Below are 25,213 nucleotides of genomic sequence, written 5' to 3'. Positions count from 1 at the left end.
TCCGGATGGTATGTGGGTCTCAGGGGAACCTTCATGTGCTGGTGTTCCCTGGGTCTCCTGCTGTTGTCCTCAGTAGAGGCTACAGTTTGGAAGGTGCTGTTGAGAGGCTTGGTGAGTTGCTGCAGTGTATCTTGTAGATGGTACACACTGCCTTCACTGTACCGGCTGTGGAGGGAGTGAATGTTTATGGTGGTGGATGGTGTATACATCAAGCAGGTTGCTTTATCCTAGGTAATGTTGAATTTCTTAAGTATTGTATTTGCAAGTGAAGAGTATTCCATCACCTTCCTATCTTGAGTCTTATAGATCTGGGTGGACTTTGGGAGTTGGGATGTGAGTTTCTTATTGCCAAATTTCCAGCCCCTGATGTTCTTTTGTAGCCACAGTATTTGCATAGCTGAAACAGTTCAGTTTCTGGTCAATAGTAACCCTACAGATGCTTAATTATAGGGAGCTAAGAGATGGTAATACCATTGAGTGTCAAGGGGCGAGATTATTACCTTGTGGTTAGAGTATTATTGTTTTGTATTTGTCTGGTTTGTTGCTGTTTTTCAGCCCAAGACTGAAAATTGTCCAGCTTTTGCTGCATATGGGCACAGACTGCGTCAGTATCTCAGGAGTCATTAATGGTGTTGAACTCTGCAACTATAAACAAAAATTCAGACTTTGGACTTTATAACGCAGGGAGGTCATGGATGAAGCAACTGAAGATGGTCGGGTGTAGGACACTACCCTGAGTATTTCCTTCAGTGATGCCGTGGGGCTGAGATGATTGACCATGAACAACCACAACCATTTTCCTTTGTGCTAGGTATAGTTGCAATCAGTGGCAAGTTTCATCCCGATTCCCATTGACTTCAATTTTGTGAGGGCTCCTTGATGCCATACCCGCTCAAATTCTGTCCTGATATCAAGGGTGATCATTCCCATCTCACCTTGAATTCAGCTCTTTTTTGTCCATTTTGAACCAAAGCTGTAATGGAGTCAGGAACTGAGTGGTCCCAACAGAACCCAAACATCATTGTTAGGGTGGAGAGGAAACATGGATAAATTTTAAGATAGGATGTTAAATTTAGCAGTTTCGTGCAGCAGATCTAAAGTTTGTCACCAGGAACATCACAATCAGTCTTATGGTGGGCTAAGATGGGGATGGATAACTTTTGGAAATTGTAAATTTGAACAATGTGGTATAATAGTCTAAAGAAGATAGTCAATATGCCTTGTGTTATAAATGGTCTCCAGTAAAATCAGTTTAATGTTGCAGTTCTTAAGTTCTTTTTATTGAAATTTAATGTGGACTTATTCTGCATAATGCGGTGTCTAACATTTACATAAATTATTATAGACACTTCCCTTAGGACATCTCCCTATGTTGGTATCCTTATTGGAGCAGTGGTAAAATTTGTTTGGTCTGCCTAGAATTGGGTAGGTACCATCAAGATGATCACTGCAAAAGTTCACATCAAAGTCAGCAAAAATATTTGCACTGTCGCAGCTTCTGGTGATTGCATTATAGAGTAGATCTGCGGGACACTGCTTTATCTGTGATTTGCCCGCAGTGCATTTATAATAGATGGGAACTGGAATCGCATAGTTACTATTGGGTTTGCCATTGCAAAAATTGTTGGCTGCTAAATTGATTGCTGGAAATAATCTGGGCGGCCAGACGCATTCGGCTTTAATCATGTTATAGGAAGTACCCCTGGGACAATTTTCTATGTCAGTGCTTTTGTTGGTGCATTGATAAAAGCTGTCCACAGCACATGGAACTGGATAGTTACCATCACTTTTTTCAAGGCAGAATTCCAGATCAGGACATATGGTAGAAGACTCTGAGTTTGATGATGGATTATCTGCAGTAGAGCTTGGTAATGGAGTTGTGGCTGAAAGAAGAAACACCGATATATTTAAGTTGACAAAGTAGGAATTGTTTATGATATGTAAATAACGCTGAATACATACTTTGGTTCTGTCTTCACAAAAGAGGACACAAATCAAATGCCAGAAATGTTGGAGAATGCGAGATTTAGTGAGAGGGAAGAACTGAGGGAGATCAATATTAGTAGAGAAATGGTGCTGGGAAAATTGATGGGATTGAAGGCGGATAAATCCCCAGAGCCTGATAATCTACATCCCAGAGTACTTAAGGAAGTGGTTGTCGAAATAGTGGATGCAATAGATGGTCATCTTCCAGGATTCTAGAGACTCTGGAAAGTCCCTGCAGATTGGAGGGTAACAAATGTCACCCCAATATTCAAAAAGGGAAGTAGAGAGAAAACAAGGGCAATAAAGGTTAGACATGAACCAAATGAAAAGGGGCTGAGCAAGAGGAACAAGGAACATATCCCTTCTCTATCCAACCCCAAAAACCCGATGTGCTAAGGTTCACGCATCCATTCCAATGGGTCCTGGGATGGCCATGTGACCTATAAGCAATCGCCCCCTTTAAGGGGCCACACTATCACATACTGATTTTAGCACATGGAAATTTGACTTTACTGCACTGATGGAAGATTGTGGTTTAAGATGTTAAAGGAACATGGATAAGTAGCATGCAACAAAGATCTGCACTTCACAGAAATGAAGAATGCTTTATATGTTCCAAGGAGATTTTCAAATTTCAAATGCATTTTCCATTTATTTAAGTCCATGAACTTGAACTTTTTTGAAAAGGAGCGCAAATATTGTGTTACCTTTTCTAAAAGAAAAATTGTTCCATTAGCCAACTGCACTTTACGAGAGTGGTCCATTCACCATAGACTACTTGTCTATTGATCTGCTTTCCAATAACTTGGAGCTGAGTTTTATGAACTGTATTTGCAGTACTTATCCACAACGCTACTTCTTGAATGCAAAGAAAGAATTTCCACTTTATATAAGGGGTTATGGGGGAAAAGCAGGATTAGACAGTTGATTTGGATGATCAGCCATGATCGTAATGAATGGTGGGGCAGGCTCGAAGGGCCAAATGGCCTCCATTTGCTCCTATCTCCTGTGTTTCTATGTTAACACTGTTTTGTAATGATTCTGTGCGTTTTGCTATCAATAACAGCAGCTTAAATTATTGAGTGTCCTTTTCAACAGTGAAGCATCCCGAAATGCTTCATAGGAGAGTGAACTGAGCTGCATAAAAAGATTCAGACAAAAGTTCTGAGGGAGGTGTTAAGGAGTGACTTGAGAGGTAGCGAGTTGGAGAGGCAAAGTCTTCTATTTCTTTATGCTTACGTATTTTCTCAAATCATTCTGCTTCATCCTAAACTCAGAAGCATTTTACTTCATCTGTGTAACATTTTTCTATTCTCATTGACCTGTAAGTATAGCTACCAAATCAGTACCAGATTAGAAGCAGTTTTGTGTTGTGATCCCACATCTGCTAGAAGCTGGATTGAGACTCCCCACAATCATTTCATTTAGGAGCTTCAGCAGACCTGGTCAGTCTGGGCTCCATCTTAATTTCTAGTCTTTTGTCAGCACTCTTGTTTCTAAAGAATTAATCTGGGCCTCTGGGTTTCAATAACAACCCACAAGCAAATGCTGCAAATGTTGGAAATCTGAAATACAAACAAAAAATGTGGGAAATATCTAACCAATCAGGCAACATCCGCAAAGAGAGAAACATGATTAATATTTCTACGGCCTTTCTTCAGAATCAGGGGAAGTTAAAACTGACTAGGTTTTGAACAAATGAAAGGAGGGCTGAAAGATGTATAAAAGGAAGGGTCGGAGAAAAGTGGCAAAGGTTTCATGTTGTAAGGCCAAAAGGAATATTAATGGGACAGGTCCAAGGGATCAGTCTAGAAATATAGCCCAGTGCTACTGTTTGCTTGGTATTTTTAGTTTTCATATGTAAGAACAGTGACCCCACTTCAAAACTAATCCACTGATTGTTAAATGCTTTGGGATGTCTGTTAAAGCGCTATTTAATGCAAGTCCTTTCTTCACTACTCAGCTGTTAATATATACGTATATACATGCAAATTAGCAACAGGAGTCGGCCACTCAGCCCCACGAGCCTGCACCACTATTCAACAAGATCATGGCTGATCTGATTGTAACTTCAACCTACCTACCCCGGATAATCTTTCACCCCCTTCTTAATCATAGGAGCAGGAGTAGGCCACTTGGCCCCTCGAACCTGCTTCATTATTCAATAAGATGATGACTAATCTGATTGTAACTTCAACTGACCTACACCCCCTCCCCGTCTCCCAATAACCTTTCACCCCCTTGTTTATCAAGAATCTATCTAGCTCTGCCTTAAAATTATTCAGAGATTCTGCTTCCACTGCCTTTTGAGGAAGAGAGTTCCAAAGATTCATCACCACCCTCAGAGGAAAAAAACTTCTCATCTTTGTCTTAAATGAACAGCCTCTTTTGACCCCTAGTTCTAGATTCTCTCACAAGAGAAAATATCCTCTCCATATCCACTCTGTTAATACCACTCAGGATTTAAAGGTTTCGATCAAGTTGCCTCTCACTCTTTTAAACTCTAGTGGATACAAAGCTAACCACTCCAATTTTTCCTTGTAGATTAAACTGCCCATTCCTGATACTGGTCTAGTGAACCTACTCTGAACTGTTAACATATTTACATCTTTCCTTAAATAAAGAGACCAACACTGTACACAATACTCCAGATGTGTTCTCAGAAATGCCCCGTATAACTGAAGCATAATCTCCCCACTTTGGTAATCAATTTCCTCCTCAATTAATGATGATGTTCTATTAGCTTTTCTATTAATTGCTGTACTTGAATACTAGCCTTTTGTGATTCATTATATATACACATTCATACCATCAAATAGGTTGTTACCAAATATTTCTGGACAGAGCAAGCTGAGACGTTTATTTTTTTTTGCTATAATTTATAAACGAGCGTTCTAGTTATGATGGTGGCCCCAAGAGATTTAATACGGGTGACACAGTGGTTAGCACTGCTGCCTCACAACGTCAAGGAGCCGGGTTCAATTCCCAGCTTCGGTCACTGTGTGTGGATTCTGCACGTTCTCCCGGTGTCTGCGTGGGTTTCTTCCCACAGTCTGAAAGACGTGCTGGTTAGGTGCATTGGCCATGGTGAATTCTCCCTCAGTGTACCTGAACAGGCGCTGGAGTATAGCAACTAGGGGATTTTCACAGTAACTTCATTGCAGTGTTAAGAATGATAATGATTAAGAAGCCTACTTGTGACACTAATAAATAAATTGCGATTTATACATTTGCACATTCCTCTACATAAGACCTTTATTGTAACAATTGGTTTAAGAGATCATAAAATAGAAATAAGTAATTCTAGGCAGGCTAGAATGTGGGTGTTAAAAATGGTACGTTTAAGCTCAATGTAGAAATGAAAGATCAGGACAAACAAAGCAAGTAGAGAAGTAGGATCAAGTAAAACAAGGAAAAGCTATCCAAATAAAACCAGAATAACTTGAAGTTAGTCTGTGGGATACTAATGATGGCCTTGGAAGACAAAAGAACATTAACTTTATTAATTACTAGCAAAGTGTAGCATGGATTCAATTAAAAATAAAAAGTTCAGCAAAAAGGACAAAACATATGGATAAAATGGTTCCTAACTGCAAGTGTTGGTGATTGGGTGGGGGAGTGGTGTAGGGGAAGAAGCAAAAGTATTTGAGGTATTTACATTATGAACCTAGTTTATATCCATAAGTAATGGTGGCTCTGCAGAATTTGTATACTTCAGATTTGTTCTGCTGTTGATTTTCCTCTAGGATACGATCAGTCCATGTAAATACTTTTTATGAAATATGCAGTATTTTTTAAATTGCCCATAGTGGAGATCATGAAAATAATCATGATCGTAGAATAAAGCAACGAATTGGCTCCCACTCTTCTATATTCCAAATTAATAAATATTTATCTATTTGTGAATAGTTTTAAATGTGATTACCTGATGAATCATCATCCGCTTTAGAATTTGAAGAAAGCATTTTCTTCAGCTTATGAATAAGAGGTGTTTTTCCTTGGTTACAGAAAGTACCTTTGGAGTCATCCATGTCGATTGTCCAAACCATTGCACCACCAAAGCTATTATTTTTCAACCATTCTACCTGCATGAAAATAATTTGAAACATTCTTTTACCCTTGATGGTCATCTGAATTATGGACCAGTAGGCTATTTTTGCTGCACACTACCTTTGTACATAATTAAACTGCTAGCCTTCATTTCAGCTGCATTGTGATTCAGAAAAAGTGAGATGCTCCTATGATCCCACAGTGAATAAATGCACTGCCTATCAAGGAACCAAGTCATATAAACCAAAATGGTTCGAGCATCCAACCAGGCAGCAGTTTGGTGATGCATGCTTATTGTTCCTGACTGTAGCACAAGCTTTTGGAGTCTGTGCCTATATATGCCCTGTTTGTGAACCCATTTTTTCACTCACCTGGTGAAGGAGCAGTGCTCCGAAAGATTGTGCTAGCTTTCAGAGTCTGTGCCTATATATGCCCTGTTTGTGAACCCAACTCTTCACTCACCTGATGAAGGAGCAGCACTCCGAAAGCTTGTGCTAGCAAATAAACCAGTTGGACTTTAACCTGGTGTTGTGAGACTTCTTACTATGCCTACCCCAGTCCAACGCCAGCATCTCCACATCATGGCTACCACCGACACTGCAAACTGCCGGCTCAAAGTGGAGAGGATCTCCAAGAAGATCGTGCATATCCACACGGACATCAAGTTTCTACAAAGATGCAAGAAAGCGGACAAGATACTGATCCAACCATTATCTTGTAAATTGAGTCTGTGCCTATATATGCCCTATTTGTGAACCCAACTCTTCACTTACCTGATGAAGGAGCTGTCCTTCTATGTGGCAGAGGTTGTGGGTTTGGAAGCTGATGTTGAAGGAGCATTGATGAGTTGCTGCAGTGCATCTTGTAAATGGTACATACTGCTGCCACTGTCCATTGTGCTGCAGAGAGTGATTGTTAAAGGTGGTGGAAGGGGGTAAGTGAAGTGTTTTGCTTTGTCATGAATGGTGCCAGAAATCGTGAGTATTGTTGGAGTGCACTCATCCAGGCAATGAGAAGAGCATTCCCTCACCCCTGATTTCCACCTTGTTGATTGTGGACAAAGCAGAAGTGGCAGATGGTGGGCAGCAGAGTGGTTAGCACTGCTGGCTCAGTGTCAGGGACCCAGGTTCGATTCCAGCCTTGGGTGACTGACTGTGGAGTTTGCCTGTTTGGAGTTTGCCTGTTTGGAGTTTGCACATTCTCCCTGTGTCTGCCTGGGTTCCCTCCAGGGTAAATGCATGGGGTTATGGGAACGAGGAGGGTAGGCTTGGATAAGATGCTCTGTCAGAGGATCAGTGCAGACTCGATGGGTCAAATGATCTCCTGAACTGTAGGGATTTTATGACAGGCTTTGGAGAATCAGAAGATGAGTTGCTTATCTCAGCATTCCCAACTTCTGAGCTGCTTGGTAGCCACAGTATTTATATGGCTAGTCCAGTTTAGTTTCTCATCAATGATAACCCCTAGGATGCTGGTTGTAGGGAATTCAGCGATTTGAATGTCAAAGGAGATAGTTAGATTCTCTCTTGTTAGAATGCTCATTGTCTGGCACTTCAACCCAAGCCTGTACGTTGACCATGTCTTGCTGCATTTTGGCACAGACTGCGTCAGTACCTGCTGTCATGACTTACTCATAATGTAAGGTCACTTGGTCAGAGTTTCCAAAAAGCAAATTGTTTACTGTCATTGCAGAGAAAAGCTTTCGGGCCAATTTTACAGAAAATGTAAATACAATTAAAAGGGGAATCTTGTCATATAAGCCTTTTGAAACTAATAAAAATGGATTTGATGTCATCCTAGCTATTTAATGAAAGCTATATCTAAGCCAACTTTATACACTGTGAAGTTAAGGTGGATGTAGTATGAATGATAAGTTATGTAACGCAGAAGATAAAATACATACTTTCTTCTCATAACTCTTCAAATTGTCATAAGTAACCCACTCATCATCTTTGTATGCGTATGGAACCTCCTGCTCCTCCATCCACTCTTTATTGGCATCTTTCAAAAAGTCACATATCTGTTAATAAAAATGTGCACATTTTAGTACTTTATTACCTGTTAAAAAGGAAATCTAGTCATAAATACCTTTGGAATCCAACAAAATGATATCCAATTAAAGCTGCAGATTTTGTTGGCTGTAAAGAACTTGAAGCCATCCTGTAGTTGTGGAAAGTATGAGATGATTGCAAGTTATATTCACTTGAATATGGAAGATTGTGATTGACCAAGGTGTTCAAAATGTTACGAGGATTCAAAAAGGTTCATGACTTGGATCGCCAAGTCTCTTTGGCCCTCCACTCTTTCTAGCTTTTCACCATGAGAAATACCCAGCTCTGTTCTGTCTCTTTTGGGTATAAATTGAATGACCTCACATTTGCTAATATTGAAAGCCATAGTTTTGTCTATTCACTTATTCTATCAAAATCTCTTTGTAATGTTACACCTCCATCTAAATAGCTTACAATGCTGCCTATCTTTGTATCACTGGCAATTTAGAAACGTGGCTTTCTATCATCATCTAAGTCATTAATAAATATGCTGGATAACTAAGGTTCCAACCAAAGTCCTTATGGAACACCATGAGTCACAGCCTACCAATTAGAGTACAAATGGTCATTTTCAGTAACTGATTACAGATTTAGTGCCAGTTAATCATTTCTCTTGGATGATTGTAGATGATGAGACAAATTTGCTTCAAGATAAAGTTCTGTTGCTTTCTCTCCACTGTGGAGTCTGATGAAGAAGGAACAGCTGATAACTGACATCTGCATTCTGCTCTGGAATAATGGAGGTTCAGAGACTACCATGGGCAGGCAAGAGGAATAGAAGAGAGACTGGAGGAATAAATCCTTTGTTTATGTACACAGGGATCTTGTTTGAACAACTTGCTTACAAATCAAGAATATTGTATGAGTAGTGATGTAATTGGTTTGGGAATGGGGATAGGAATGTGGGTTCCTACACATTAAGTATTTAAATCTAGGCACTTAGTGTGACTTATGGTGCCTAATAGAACGTGAGATACCCTTGCTGTATTTTTCATTAAAGAGAAACGTAGATTCAATTATGATAAATATATAACATTTGTGTTAGGGATTTAGTATGGGTAATTGATGTTGGCAGATTCGTATCCAGCAAAGATCATTGGAACGCTTGACATTGTGGTAGTTGGCATGATCTTTGCTGGCTGAAGAGGCCAATTCTTCATCTGCAAGCTCTTGAGGAGTTGGGGCACAAGAACTCTCTTGGTTTGAAGAGGCTCTGGTATAAGCCGTCTCCTTCGATTGGTAATTAGTGAGGGTTACAGTTACAGTAACGTGTAATATTGATATGTGCTGCAGTTCCTTTTCATAACTGCAGTAATGCAAGGTGTTGCCGTAGTGAATTGCGTGAAGTATTAAACCATACCTCGTAGTATGCTAAAATTCCAGCTGCTTTAGTACAATTTCCTGGTGGTGCGGGACCACATGCTGCAGCACCAGGCTTGCTATCGGACGAACAGAGCGTAAATGTACGGCCATAGGTTGGAAATCCAACCAACAGCTTTTCTGCAGGGACACCATTTTCTTTCCAGTACTGTGTAGCAAACTCCTACAAGGAAGACATTTTATTTGAATTCACTTTATAAATTTGCATTGTAATTCAAGAGACATCGAGGAAAAATTCAAATGGAAAGTTGAAAAAAATAATTTTTTATACATACTACATTAAAATATTTGTCATCATTATAGTCTGTGGAACTTTTGTACAGCGGGCTATTTGGTCCAGTTTTCGGATCCCATGGACCATGGAATTCATAAGTCATCACGCCGATAAAATCCAAATGCCTGTACAAAGCAAAAATAAGGTGTTCGGGATTGTATGGAAGGAAATATCTACTACAATGATCTAAATGCATGTGAACACTGAGGAATAGTAATGATTATCTTCTTTCCTGCTCCAGAATGTATTTGCCAACCTTCATAATTCATATGATGAGAATTTTAAGGACTAAGAAAGGATCAGTATATCCATCATAGTTGGACTTTTATCAGAAATCTAACCCAGACTTCTGGCTATATCTTTCAATGCCTTTCTTCTCTAAAAAATAATCCAGTTGTCCCTTAAGCTCATTTATGCTCCTGCTTAAATGACGTTGTTGATTGATTTAATCTACTGCATTTACCCCTTGGATGCAGAAGTTTTTTCTGACACTTGTCTCCTATCCCTAATGTTTGAAACATTGCATTTATTACTGCAGTGAAGTGTTATTCAATGTCTCGGTTATTACCGTTAGGAATATAGCTAAAATCATCAGGGAACAAAGTAATGCAGCATCAGTTGTAAAAGGTACTTGGTGTGAGTAGTTTGTACATACTCTGAAATCTTCTCTATTTCGTAGCCTGCTTGAATGTTTCTGATGCCAGATGCCACTGCAGCTGAAAGCAGCAATCTCGGCCTGTTGCTCTCATTGGATTCCTTCTTAAATTCTTCTAAAGTTTCCTATTTATTAACAATAGCAGTGGAACGTTAGATATTCTGCAATGCAAATATTAGATTTTTAAAAATTTTTGTATTTTCTCCTTTCCTCTGGATTACATCATCCTGGCAGAACAAAGGGCAGGTGATAATCTTTCAGGCCACTCAAAAAGATGCTTATGCCTAGATGCACTAAAACTTTCAAGCATATTTAGAATTTTTCCCCCCGGTGATTGGGGAAAAAAGGTCGAGCGTCAGGTGAACATTCCTTCATGCTTGCATGACTGAGGTTTGTAATTCTTCTCGTGCTCCCAAAGTGCCTCAGGTAGATTGTCCTTCAGCCATCTGAGCACCAGGATCAGAATTTTATGTCCCATCCACCGGCAAATTTCAGGGATGGGATTTCTTCCTGATTGCTGCCCACCCTGACCTGATTTTGCACATATCCCACAGACCCTGATAGCCTCTCTCGCATGTTCCTGGATGTTTCCTACCTACCCCGCTTTGGGGCCCCTGTCACTTAACTTGTCCTCAGGTTCTCAAGACCTAGTGCCAGGCAACTCCCTGCAGTGCCTTTTCCATCCACTGTAGCGCTGTGCCTGAAGAGCTGCCAGCCAATTGGCTCTTGGCTGATTGGACAGGATCAGCCCAATCTGATCCTGTCCAATCAGATTGGGCAGGATTTCCTGCAGGGTGTGGGGCAGAAATCCTATGGTATATCAATCAATGCTGGTAACAGTGTAATGTATCACTGGGGCTGCTGGAATCGGTGGGGATGCCAACTCCTCAGTTCTTGAAAATTCAGCCCCAGGAAATGCAAGCAACGTTTATGTCACCTGTTCGTGTAATTTAACCTGTTCTGTCCCAGTAACGTTCTGGCGAATCTGCACTGTACCCCCATCCAAGATCGTTGTATCTTTCCTGAAGTGTACTTAAAAACTAAATGCAGTTCTCCAAATGAGACATGACCCAAATTTTCTATGTGAAGAATCACTAATGTTCCAAACCGCTCGAGATAAAGACTGACATTCCATTAGTCTTTTAAAAAAAATTTTCCCCACTTGTCCACTGGTTTTCTGTGATTTCTTTTCCTTATTTATCCCTGCATATTGTGATTTTTTTTTTCCAACCCTCTTTGGATTCAATGTCTAAGGTAACATAGTTTGGTTTTCAAAATTAATTTGTAATATTGATGAGACAATTTGAAGATATCAATAACAGCTCTCATTCTAATTTGACAATGTGAACATAGCCGACAGTTATTTTGGTCTGATGCTTTAGTTTAATGATCTACTTTAACATTATTTACTAATTAACACACAGGGATTCTAGAATCCTGATAATGCAGAAAGAGGCCATCAAACCTGCACTGACAATAATCCCACACAGGCTCTATCCCGGTAACCCCATGTATTTACCCTGCTATCTCCCTGACTAGAAGGGTCAATTAGGCATGGGTAATCAGCCTAACCCGCACATCTTTGGACTGTGGGAGGAAACCGGAGCACCCAGAGGAGACCCACACAGGCACTGGGAGAATGTGAAAATTCCACACAGTTACCCGAGGCCGGAATTGAACTTAGATTCCTGGCGCTGAGGCATCAGTTCTAACCACTGTGCCATACAAAAATCAATGCATTATAAATATTAAACTGCACTGGGGGATGAGAATGTTGCACCTGAGGTGAAGTGGGGAAAAGAGAAATGAAAGGATGAAGAGCAATGGGTAGAGAGAGACAAAAAGAATACTGGCAGAAGAGAATGGGGTGCGCAGGTGGCCAAATATCCCCTTATTGGGGGTGGGGATACTCCAGGCAACTTCTTAGTTTCACGGTTTGGTGTTGGGAGATTTCTAGCAATCAGGCAGAAGAAAATGGATTCAACTTTTTAAATGATCGAGCCTATACTATGGTTTAAAATCCCCTGTTTCCATTGAAGGTGGGTCTGACCAATTGGATTTATTGTCGGGAATATTTTGTAAGGCTATTTTAACTGCATTACTGTAATCTTGTGAGCTTAAGTCTTTACTACTTGTTTATAAATCTCCTATCTTTTAAAAATCCTAAAAGTGGTACTGGACTTCTGCACAGCTGAGATCTGGAGGTTTCTTCTAGTTTTCAGAATACAGAAATGTTATAGCATAGGGGCCTGGGTGGTCCAACTCATTAATTGATTTTTGGGTGGGACCCCTAGCCATGAAGCTAAAACCTATGGGAGCAGGCAGGTGCATTGTAAGAGAGAGAGAGCTGGTCAGTGGGAGTTCAATTGTAGGGGGGGAGGAGGGGCAGAGAAATCTTGGGGAGTGGCCTGTTTAACTGGATAGCATGTTGGGAAGCCATTCCTGCTCTTAGCCCTGTTTAGGCTGCTGAGTTTCTGGTGTTTCAGGAAACCCATCCACTTGTGATTAAAAGTAAGATGACTTAAAATGAAGGCGCATGACTTCTTTAAATAGCAAACCTGTTTACAATCGATCAGTCACCCTTGGTCCCACTTCCAATTAAACCAGAACTGGAACTGATTCAGTTCCCTTTCTATAAATTTTGTATTTTAATCTCCTGACAGGCCCGTAACTCACCCTTTTTTGGGAGTTGAGATTCAGCCCATTGCTAAATGTCGACACCTTTTTTTAAATTGTAGTTTTTCTCATTAAGAAAGGTTGAGAGGTCCTTTTCATTATGAAACCAAATGTAATGATCTACATCTATTGTCTAAAATTTAGTTTGAATTCCTTGAATAATAACAGAAATGAGGTACATTGTAACTCACCTGAACCAAGAATGTGAAGCGTTGTTTGTCCTGGTGTGGACTTCTTTTAAATGCCGGATACTCCCAATGTAGATCTAAACCATCGAAGTTTTTTTTCCGCAGGAATTCAATTACAGACTTGATGAATGTTAGACGTGTTTCTTCGCTGGAAACCATGGCAGTGAACCTAACAGATGTAAAGGCATAAGAAATAGGATTAGGAGTAGGACACACGTTCCATTAGGTTTGCTCTGCTATTTAATAAGATAATGCTGAACCTCAACTTCTATTCCATTTACCTGCTCTAGCCCAATATCCTTGCATTTCCTTCATGCCCAAATTCTTACCAATCTCAGTCTTGAATATACTGACTGACGAAATATCCACAGCTCTTTGAGGCACAGAATTACAAAGATTCACAAACCTTTGAAGAAGTTTCTCATATCATTCCTTAATAGCTGACTCATTATCCTGAGGTGATGACCCTTAGTTCTAGATTTCCAGTATCTACCCTACCAAGCCTTTCAAAATATTTTTATGCATTTCAATAAGAGCATCTCTCATTCTTCTAAACTCCTGAGAATACAAGCCCATTTCAAGATGGAATTCATATCATCCCTACGGTGCAGAAGGAGGCCATTTGGCCCATCGAGTCTGCACCAACCACAATCCTATTCCCGCAACCCCACACATTTACCCTGCTAATCCCCCTGATACTAGGGTCAATTTAGCATGGCCAAAAAACCTAATCTGCACATCTTTGGACTGTGGGAGGAAACGAGAGCACCCAAAGGAAATCCATGCAGATACAGGGAGAATGTGCAAACTCCACACAGTGACCCGAGGCCGGAATTGAACCCAGGTACCTGGCGACGTGAGGCAGCAGTTCCACCGTGCCGCCCATTCTACTTGATATCTCCTCAGAACAACGCCCTCGCACCAGAAATCAATCGAATGAACCTTTGTTGCACTCTCTCTTAGGCAAGCATAGCCTTCTTTCGCTAAGGGGGCCAAAACTTACACCAGATATGGGTTTGTATATAATTGCAGCAAGACTTCCTTATGGTATATTCCAACCCACTTACAATAAAGGTGAACCTTCCTTTTAATGTTGTTAAAACTAACTGTTGATTTTTTATGATTTTGTACAAGGACCCTCAGTTATACATTTAGTCGCATTATACTCCACCTGCCATTTTCTTGTCCAGTGGCTTAACCAGTTTATATCTCTTTGTAGCCCTTTTGTTTTGGAAAACAATTGTTGTGGTAATTTTCATGATTGACGTTTCTAGCTTTGTTCATTTTGGCTGAGTAAATGCTTTTTTCCCCCCAATATCAGAGTCATTGCACCTTCAGCATTCTGCATTTGAATAATAGTAAAATGTATTCTAATATAAAGAAGTTCTCCAGTTCATTTTACAATGTGTTATACGTGATATGGCACAGACCTGTTTGGTTACAAAGATAATTCTCCTTTAAAGAGTTATAAGTTGGTAGAAGTATTTGAATTTTATTTTCCAATTTCTACAATAAATGGCTTTAATATATTAGCCAAATAGGGAGATGGAGGCATAGTGGTACTATCACTAGTAATCCAGAGGCTCAGCTAATGCTCTGGGGACATGAGTCTAAATTGCACCTTGGCAGCTGGTGGAATTTAAATTCAATTAATAAATCTGGAATATAAACCTAGTCTTAGGAATGGTGACCATGAAACTATCATGAGTTGTTGTAAAGACCCATCTAATTCACAAATATTCTTTAGGAAAGGAAATCTGCCATCCTTAGCCAGCCAGCCTACATGTGACTCCAGACCCACACAGAATTGAGAAAAATTGTATATATCTGCTTGTGTAGTATAATATTTCTAACATTTGACCTCTTTTTCAAGCACCTCAATCTCTCTGCACCCCCCCCCCCTCAAACATGACAAAAGTATCTAAAAATACTTACATACAGATTAATTTATTCTTAAAAATACGATTTTTTGTGACACTATCTCAAACAGTGAAGCGAGGAGAGGTACAGACTCCATTGCTGCAGTGCAGGTAGATATGTTGGAGTTTCCTATATTGCCTGCTTTCCAGAACCTAACTTAATCAGTTAAGCAAACTTGGCTGCAACGCAGCAATGGCTATTTACTTTTTGCTTCAGGATTGTAACAGTAGGGATGTCACAGTCAACATAGTTCCATTACAATAGGAGGTTGTGGCATTGGTTTGAGTGTCAAATCCGATGCTGATAATATAACTGAAAGGTAAGCATTCAGTCAAATGTTGTTTCACTGAAATTTAAGTCGAGAGTATGAGAGAGACTGGCAGTGGTATCCTTTGTACATACCTTTAATATTTTATATGCTTGTAACCAGTATTACAGCCAAAATTTGTGATGTATCAGGGTGATAAGCTTGAACAAAACTGAAGGATTGAACAATTAGTTGTGGAAAAAATCCAAACTCTATTATTTCCTGTTATAGAAAGAATCATAAAATTAAATCTGTACTTGTTGCCTTGGTGCTTCCGGAAACAATGCAAGGTATCATTGTAGAAGTATGAAATCTTTGTGTTATACCCACTTGCACAATTCGAAATGTTATGCTAAACTTGGATTGTGATTGCAGAGTGTGAAATCCTGATGGTTACATGTCTGGCATTGGTGGTGATAGCTGTGGGAGAAATCTGAAGTGATGTATTAATAGTATTGCTCTTAAACTGCATTGGTAGAACATTCCAATTAATTGCGTGGAATTCCCCCCCCACACAATCCTGCAGTGGGTTTTCTCACAGCAGTGCCAGCGGGATCTTCTGGTCCTGCCAAAGTCAGTAAGAAGTTTAACAACACCAGGTTAAGGTCCAACAGGTTTATTTGGCTTTTGCTACCAAATAAACCTGTTGGACTTTAACCTGGTGTTGTTAAACTTCTTACTGTGTTTACCCCAGTCCAACGCCGGCATCTCCACATCATGCCTGCCAAAGTTGACAGTGATTTACATTCCTCACCTGTGCTGCAGTCGGGAAACTGTGGCGAGTGCCTCAGCAGGATCCAAATCATGGAACCCTACAGTGCAGAAGGAGGCCATTCAGCCCATCTCGTCTGCACTGACCACAGTCCCACCCATGCCCTATCCCCACAATCCCATCCATTTACCCTAGCTTGTCCCCTGACACTAAGGGGCAATTGAGCATGGCCAATCCACTTAACCTGCACATCTTTGACTGTGGGAGGAACCCGGAGGAAATCCACACAGACACGGAGAGAATGTGCAAACTCCACACAGACAGTGACCCAAGGCCGGAATTTAACTCTGATCCCTGGGGCTGTGAGGCAGCAGTGCTAACCACTGTGCCATTGTGCTGCCCAATGGTGGCAGAAAAGGCTGGAGAATTCTGTCCATTGATTGAAGAATGATTTTTCCTTGATCATAGTGGTACCACCACAGTCAATATCAATGAAATACACTGTTTACTGAAAGCAACTATAAACACTAGATATGTATCAATTTATTCTGTTATGAAATTTCTGATATTTCTCTATTTCTTGTGTCATTGATGCATTTGAAGTAGCAAAGTTTGTGTATTGGTAGAAAACTACTATTGATTAAAAAAAACTTACTTTTCAGTTCCAAAATTCCAGCCGCCGATAGATATGAGTGTTTGCAAGTTTGGATTTCTGTGAAAATCAAAAGAGATGAAAAGTATTTCTAACAGCATAAAGCAATTTCTTTCTGAAAATGACGGTGATGACCTGATTTTCTTTCATTCTTGGAGATTGACTGCTACTTTTGATTTCTTTAATGAAGGAGTTTTCATTGACACAATCCTCGAATTTCCAAAGCAAAATGCTGAGAATGCTGGAAATCTGAAATAAAAGTGCTGGAAAGTGGGCAGGAAGCAGTGCAGAGAGAATGAGCTGGACTTTGTCCTCTGCTGGCATCGGGCAACCCCCCGGGCCTATTGGGGATCTAAAGTGGCCATTTAAAAGCCTAGTTCAATGTAGACTGCTATTTTATCTACGGCATAGTGAGGTCCAACCCAGATGGGTAGCTTGACATGTTTTATTGCAGAGGCTGGTGTTAGGCAAGAGGGGGATTACTTTGGAGGGAGTGGGTGCCTTGTGCCCACTGGAGGCACCCACTCCCTCTGCATCCCCCTCAAAGTATTATTCCTCTTTAACCCATTGCGCTCCCCCCATCACTCTTCCCACTGCCCTGTAGCCCCCCTGATGTTACGTTGGAGGGGCTCTAAAATGGCCATTAATTTGGCCACTTAAGGGCCTCAATAGGACCAAGGGTGGGTCGGTTGTTTGATGTCTTCCTTGTCCACTAAGATTGGAGATATGTGGGTGGGACAGAGGTCCAGTTCCATAACCCTTTGGGTACTGCCTGTGATCCCATCAGTGGCCACCGCTTGAACCTGGCATTGCTGGGACTACAGAGTTGCCAGCCAATTAGATAGGCAGAACTCCCTCCCTTGATTGAGTTGGAAGTCTAACCTTGAGACAGTTGATGCTGCTTCCAGTGTAATAGGACTGCAACGGAGCTGGCCTTCTGGTGGGCAGGCTTATGACTGACTTATCAGCAGGGGAAAGGTTGGGGAATATGGCACACCGTAAAATCCAGCCTAATGTTTCAGATTAATGACCTTTCACAAGAATCCGTTCTAATGAAATATTATGGATTGGAAAACAGTAGTTCTTTCTCTTGCCAGACCTGCTGAATATTTCCAGCACGTTCTATTGGATTTATTCAAATACCAAAATATCAGGCTCAGAGGAAGATCTAATTGAGGCTACGACTAACTTTCTGATTTTTAGCAAATTCATGATTGAGGCAAAGCTGCTTTTCTGAGATTGAGTAAGGAGAATAATACAAAGTTTTAGCATCTATTTTTAAAAAAAAGCTTTACTTGAGTTCGTGGTGTTTGACACTGACACTGAATTGTGGAAACATTCAATTTGTCATCACTAATTAATTTCTGTAATTAAGCTTTGTATAGCTGAATTATCAGGATACTTAGTGTTTACCAAAGGGACATTTCTATTGAATGGTGCCTTCTAATTATTTTATATTCACTTCTGTATAATGCAATAAGTTTAATACGTATTTAATTTTAAACTGGTGATATTTTCATGCATAATTTTCCAAAACTGATTTCCCATTTTACGAACAGAAGGACCTCATCATTCTGAAAATGTTTCATGAAGAACCTTCATGGTGGAATGTATGACTTCAGAATATATTTTAAACAATATTAAGTCGCATACCGTTTTTTAAGATTGTTGAATGAGATGTAAAGATCTTCATCATCCGTTTGCTGTGCAACTATTTGATGATTATTCCCAATAACAGCAAAAGCATAAATAAGATGGGTGCACAATTTGGGGTTAATGTCCTCTGGTAAGAACTTGCAGTCCCCTCTTTTATGGGCCCAGTTTGTGTAATAACAAACCAACTTGTAGTCCTTGTCTAAAACTGTGGCACAAGAAAGTTGTTAGTTGCTTATTTGTGCACATTCTAAAATTTATTTATTATTTATCAGTCACAAGCAGGCCTACATAAACACTGCAGTGAAGTTACTGTGAAAGTCCCCTAGTAACTACACTCTGGTACCTGTTCAGGTACACCGAGGGAGAATTTAGCATGGCCAATGCACCTAATCAGCATGTCTTTTGGATTGTGGGAGGAAACCAGAGCACCCGGAGGAAACTCACGTAGACACGGAGAACGTGCAGACTCCGCACAGACAGATCCAAGCCAGGAATCAAACCCAAGTCCCTGGTGCTGTGGAGCAGCAGTGCTAACCACTGTGCCACCAAAGTAAGTTTAAAATGACAACAGATGTTTTGGAATGACATTTGAACTCACAACACTGACTTTGCGTGCTACCAGCTGAGCCACAACAGGCTTCCTGTTATCTGCAGTGATGGAGAGAGAAAAAACACCACACTGGCATTTAACTAGCAGCCCTAACTTAAAATTGTATTGGCAAGGAGCTGTGAGTTGAGCTGAACATGCAGGCTGAGTATCTCTAATTTCAAATAGGAAGCACCAAGACAAACCTCTGGTGTTGGATTAACAGAGCATCTTGGAATAATATGTTTCAGTGTGTTATTTAGAGTGGTGATATAAGTAATCATAACAACCATATGGGATAGGTGGAATAGTGACATAAACAAAACTATTACTTGAGTGACCTGGGAGATGACTTGCATGCTTGGAGTGAGTTGCGTACCTTGGCAATACAAGTTATTGTGCGTGTTTCCATCGATCTGACGTCATTTTATTATTGTTACATTTTATTAGTTTCAGTATTATTTCAAATTGTTAGTTTAAATACTTCAATTTTCACTATGTATTTTACATCACATTATATGATAAGGGGTTATATTACTATAGATTTATTTCCAACATTGTAATGTGCCTTGATAGCACTGCGTTTGGGCACATGCACTGTAGATGATTTCTCACAACTTAAAATGGATTGAAAAAATTTAGTTGTCCAACCGGTTATTATGAGTTGTATCAAAATGCGTCGAAATTACACATTAATCTTTTGTCTATAATCCCACTATAAATGTCAACATTGAGCATGTGTAATGAGCTGACAACCCGATTAGTACATGTTTGCAGGAACTTTTCCAGACGCTACAAAATTTCTGTGCTGAATAACATGGTAAGAAATTCTTTGTAATAAAGAATTGCCCCACCCTATTCAACAGCCTTGATTTTGAACTGGAAAAGATATAGATCAAAATGCTCAGACTTTTGCAGATTGACTTTTTCAGATCCAAGCAATAGTATGAGCATAAAATGTGGTCATCAATTTAACAATGAATGGCAATGAACAGGTTAAAATTTGTTGCTGCTTACCACTGTACACTTCTGACAGCAGGACCAATCCCACTAAAATAAAAAAACATAGTGGGCATTACAGCATTTATTGAAATTTACAACTCCTAAATCATTTTAAATGTCATCTTTGGACATTCAATTATGCAGAAGTCATAATTTCCTGTTAGTTTTTCATGCCATGAAATGTATTTCTATTTATGAATTACGAACGAAAAACAATTAAAATATCTATCTGCATATTGCCCTTACCAGCACAAAAAAGGATTTTGACCATCTTGAACTTGCTGTTCGGAGGCTTTTATACAAGGTGTCTGCTCAACACTGATTACTGCACGAGCTGTATATCAGACAGCACTGAAAACATCAACATGTTATCAAGGTTTCATCTGAGAAAATGAAACATTGCAGCAGATATCTTGATAAATTATCGACCAAATAGTGACTGTGAGCAAAGCAAATGTGTGAGGAAATAGTGTTTAAAGTTCAAAGGTACGAGATAACATATCAACTATTGTCAATAATAGAGCCAGCTTCCTCAAAGACCAGTTTTCCCCCCCTCCCATCTGCACTGTAAATTTACATTCTTCTGACTTGCTGGTCTTTATTGCTCACTCCTCTGCTAGCCACTGGATCTGTGGTACATTCTCCAAGCACCTGAGGCCACTGCAAGCCTTCACTAGGGGGCAACAGGATCAATATCTGTCTCTTGATTGGCTCCCTGCTCCTTCTTAGCTCTGATTCCTCTGGACAATCTCAACATGTGCCTTTCAAAATGTTCTGTCCCTTGAATGTTCCTGGATTCATTGCCTCTCCACAGCTGATTCCAATCCTGAATGTTGGGTTGTGGATCCAGCAAGCTGACTTTATTCAGCCTATAAATTGACTTCATTCCACCACAGGGCCTCATACTTCAACTTGGGAGTGCTTCATAGCATGGGTGTGCTGTCTCTTGTTTCCAATCATGGCACGTCTTTCTTATTCTGTGCCATGCCTATTGATCATTTGTCAGACATTGCTAGCTAGGCCAGCATTTATTTCCCCATCCCTAAATAACCCCAATTCTTTGCGTCTTTTCCGCTGCATACTTTGGCAGTTGTCTGGAACTGAGCTCATTGCTCAGCACTTCTATTTCCCCGAGCATAAATTGTTATAAAAACCCATCTGCTTCACTAATGACTTTTAGGGAAGCAAATTTGCCAGATCTGGGCTACATGTGGCTCCAGATCCACAGCAACATGGTTAACTCTTAAACACCATCTGAAATGGCCTAGGCAGCAACTCAGTTCAATGGCAATTAGGGAAGGTCTAAAATGCTGACCTTGCCTGCAATGCCCACATCTCATGAAAGAATAAATAAACATTTTCATGACCATTGTATGCTCTTGTCCTCTCACTTCCCCCTTTTCTAATCCAGCCTAAAGCTCACTTTTATCTCTGTCCCCACACCCCACTCCACAATTGATGTACTGCACCTGGAGTACTATGTACAGTTTTGGTCCCCTTATTTGAGGAAGAATATTCTGGTGTTAGAGAAGGTTCACTGGATTGATTCCAGAGAGACTTTGGGAAGTTTAGGTCTGTACCCTCTAGAGTTTAAAAGGATGAGAGGAGATCTAATTGAAGTATATAACATGATCAAAGGTATTAACAAAGTGGACTGAACAGATGCTTCCTCTTGTTGGGCAATCTGGAACAAGAGGTCATAGTTTTAGGATACGAGGTCGCAGATTTAAAACAGATGAGGAAAAATTCCCCTCTCAAAGGGTCGTGAATCTGTGGAATTCACTGCCTCAGAGTACAGTGGATGCCAGGACATTGACTTAATTTAAGCAAGATGTAGACAGATTGTTAATTAGTAATGGGTTGAAGGGTTATGAAAAATGGAATTGAGGCCAAGACAAGATCAGCCACGGTTGTATTAAATGATGGCGCAGACTCGATCTGAATTGTCTACTCCTCCTAGTTCTTATCATCATATGATATTCAGTTGGCCATGGCATCTAACTACATTTGCCATTGGTTCATTTGCCTTTCATGTTTAGGTTTAGAATTCTATGCTTGGTAGGTTCCTGGGAGTGAGAGTTGATAATGGCACAGAGGGGGAAAGGGTATTTGGGAGCTGGGTACAAAGCAAGCAACTTATATCACCTTGACTAATCGGATTGAAGGATTCTATGGATTCCCCTGCTTGCTGTGCTGTTCTCGGGGCTGGACTCTAGGACCTGGCTGGTGGACCCCCTTGGCTGCTTCCTAGATTTGCCTGCAACAGAAAGGAGAGATCGTTATTGCAGGAGACATCACTCAGCATTGTTCTCTGATGGATATTGCAGTTTTATTGCCACTGGCCTCACCGTCAGCACAGGAGCAGTCCACATCCTTGCCAGCCACTTGGATTGCTCGTTTCCTTGCCTGTGAGGACCTTGATGTCAGGCATCCCTCCACCAGTCGGGATCATACTTTAAAGATGCCTGGCATGTGTGGGTGGTGAATGGGACCGTGGACCTGATGAGGACCTGACCTGCAAGGGTGAAGAGGGCCTGTGTGGGAGACTGAATTATGGTGTCTCTTGAGTTGGCACTGAATGAGATCTCTGTGATGGGTCTGAGTGTTTAAGTTGATGAGAAGAATGACGTATCCTGGTGGAACGGAAGATATCATTCATCCTCCGATGGCTGTTCTCTTTTGTAGCATGCGTCCCATGCTAAATTTGCCACCTTGCTTAGTAGTCTTTGCCCACAGCTGATGCAGAGGGCATTGTGGCAGACGTCCGCTGCATCTAGTGGGCTCTTGTGGGGGAGGCCAGGTGGTTGGGTCGAGGGGTGGATAAAGAATCCTGTGTGTTGTGGGTGGAGTGCTTAGTTGGAGGGGGAGCTATGTGGGAGTCCCTGGAGAGTTTGGGTGTTGTCCCATCTAGGTATTTAATATAATTGCACTGAAGTTGGAAGTGCTTTTATTTTTTTGAACTATTCGTGTGGTGTAACACTGGCAGAACAATCTGACGTTAGCGATCTAAATCGCTTTGTTGGATAGTTCCCAGCACAGCTCAATTGTCCAGGAAAAATTAGTACTTCTGGATAATTGCTGGGTAAACCCAGGGCATCTCCTCCCAATGTTGGGAAACCCAGAGCCATTATCTTAAAGCATGAGCTATCTATTCACAACTGTAAATCAATCTTTGTGATTATTAAACCTGCCTCTTGTTGAGTTAGAAAGTCTCTCGTTCCTCTAGCTGTAGAGAAAAATAAATAAAGTCAACATAGGTTGTCAGTTAGGCTATGTTCTCAACAACTTGCACGGTCACTGCGCCATGAACGTTGATCATCTCTTTCTCAAATGTTAGCACATTGATATCCACGATGTCGTCATTTGATATATTTAACCATGAACCAATGGATTTTGCAGCCACTGTGCACTTGGAGTAAACATTATAAAACAGGGACATTTTGACATTTTACAAGCATTAGGTCAACATACAAATAGGCAAAATGCCAAAATTATACCCATCCTCTCCAAGTTCTGTCACTGTGCAATTTACTGCTGATGAATGAATAAGGTCGCAATAATGTACATGAGTCTCACGTTCCCCATCTACCCTCTGCTATAAGTTACTACTAAAAATACCACAGGTATCATCTTCCACACAGTAACCTGAAGACCATCAATCATACAAAATGATGTGACTAACGATAAACACGGACTAAAAATATCACCATAGTGGTGGATAGAGGACTGTCAGGCTGTCTATTATTCATTTCAATTGCTATTTATTTGCGAGATCTGAACTGCTGAGATTTTTCATGCTGGGGCTGCGAGAAGCAAGAAATACATGAAAGTTTTAAGAAAATAGAATTTTTGGTATAAATGGGTATTATTAGTATTGTAGACCTTTGTTGTTGAGAGCAATATGGGCTGTAGGATTTTCCCTCCATTTTTACTGGAAAGTGCTCTTGCTACACTCAGCTCTGCCAGGAGCTTGCATTCAGAAAATTTACTCTTTTTTAAAAAAAAAATAGCCATGGCAAATGAGAATTCAAGGGGAGACTGTTGGTTGAAATGTGCGATGTAAGATTATGCGTTTTCTTGCTGGCCAGAGCAAGCAATATGCTACTCTGCATGGCTCTGAATGAGGGCTCATTATGCTGTCTTCGCCAATCTTATAGGATCATGATAGAACCAGCAACACCACTGAAAATAATGGTCCGGAATTTTCTGCAGCATTGCGAATGTTTGAACCCACACTTCAGCTCTGAAAACCTTGCTGCTGCGAATTGTTGAACTGCGGGCTGATAGCAGATCCAGGTCAATTGGGAATTTGATAATCATGACAAACAGTCCTCCTCCCAAACAAACAAATAAGGCTTAAAAGTTGAGAAAGGAACTGAGGAATGATAGGGAAGGAAATATCCTGAATTAAAGTCACAAAAAGAGAGGGAAACAAATAATGGAGTAACAGACAGAGAAGAAAGAGCCAAAATACATAAAGTATATTAAAAATTTTCAAGACTTCTAGGAAAGATTCATGCTGGAGTGAAGCTTTGTTTCAATTGTCCCCTTTCTGGGTCGGAGAGATTGAACAGCGTTGTAGAACATAAAATCTCATCATTAAAAGAGTCCTTACGTCATTGAATACTCGCCCTAACTTTCTGCAACGAGTTTATTTTGTAATTAATCCAGTAATTTGTTGAAGCTCGTGGGGAGGTTATTTTGGAGAGGCTAACAGTGGGGCAATACTAATCATGCTGCAACTTGTGATATGCAGCACATGGGGCATTTCTTCCTCACTGCAAATTTAAGCACAAACAAGCAGCCAGCATAACCACCAGGGGTCACATAGCCACCTTCTGTACTGCAAGTTTCCATGAAAGTCCTGTCTGTATGTAAATGCTGCATAGATATATTTTTGTATACAAATGTTATTATAACACCTTGCATTTTATTAGATCCTCTATTATTTAATGATCCTGAAGCAAAATGGGAATGATTACAATTGATTTATCTTTGGTGAATATTTTGAATTATATGTTAATCTATTTCAGAGTTAATGACAGCACATGATAAAGTTTATAATTTTCTGCCCCTGTGTACTGCTGGGACACAATATTGGATGATCCTGTGTCTACA

At 40.4% G+C, this 25,213-nt stretch overlaps 1 protein-coding gene across 1 annotated transcript; it reads right to left on the bottom strand.

Annotated features, from left to right (window-relative positions):
* Positions 1-1,298: 1,298 nt before the first annotated feature.
* On the bottom strand, positions 1,299-22,346 carry LOC144511834 (acidic mammalian chitinase-like). The gene is made up of 12 exons (XM_078242198.1): positions 22,241-22,346; positions 20,342-20,446; positions 20,111-20,143; positions 18,505-18,712; positions 16,855-16,911; positions 13,264-13,429; positions 10,397-10,521; positions 9,743-9,866; positions 9,448-9,630; positions 7,940-8,056; positions 5,912-6,071; positions 1,299-1,883 (listed from the first exon to the last, which is right to left on the bottom strand). The coding sequence occupies exons 2-12, from the start codon at positions 20,364-20,366 to the stop codon at positions 1,321-1,323; spliced, it is 1,761 nt and encodes a 586-aa protein (XP_078098324.1). The 5' UTR covers positions 20,367-20,446; positions 22,241-22,346; the 3' UTR covers positions 1,299-1,320.
* Positions 22,347-25,213: the final 2,867 nt, after the last annotated feature.

This window comes from Mustelus asterias, chromosome 25 (assembly GCF_964213995.1).
Source record: "Mustelus asterias chromosome 25, sMusAst1.hap1.1, whole genome shotgun sequence".
NCBI classification, from domain to species: Eukaryota; Metazoa; Chordata; class Chondrichthyes; order Carcharhiniformes; family Triakidae; genus Mustelus; species Mustelus asterias.
The sequence above is the reverse complement of the archived record's forward strand: the minus strand, read 5'-3'. Positions and strand labels throughout refer to the sequence as shown.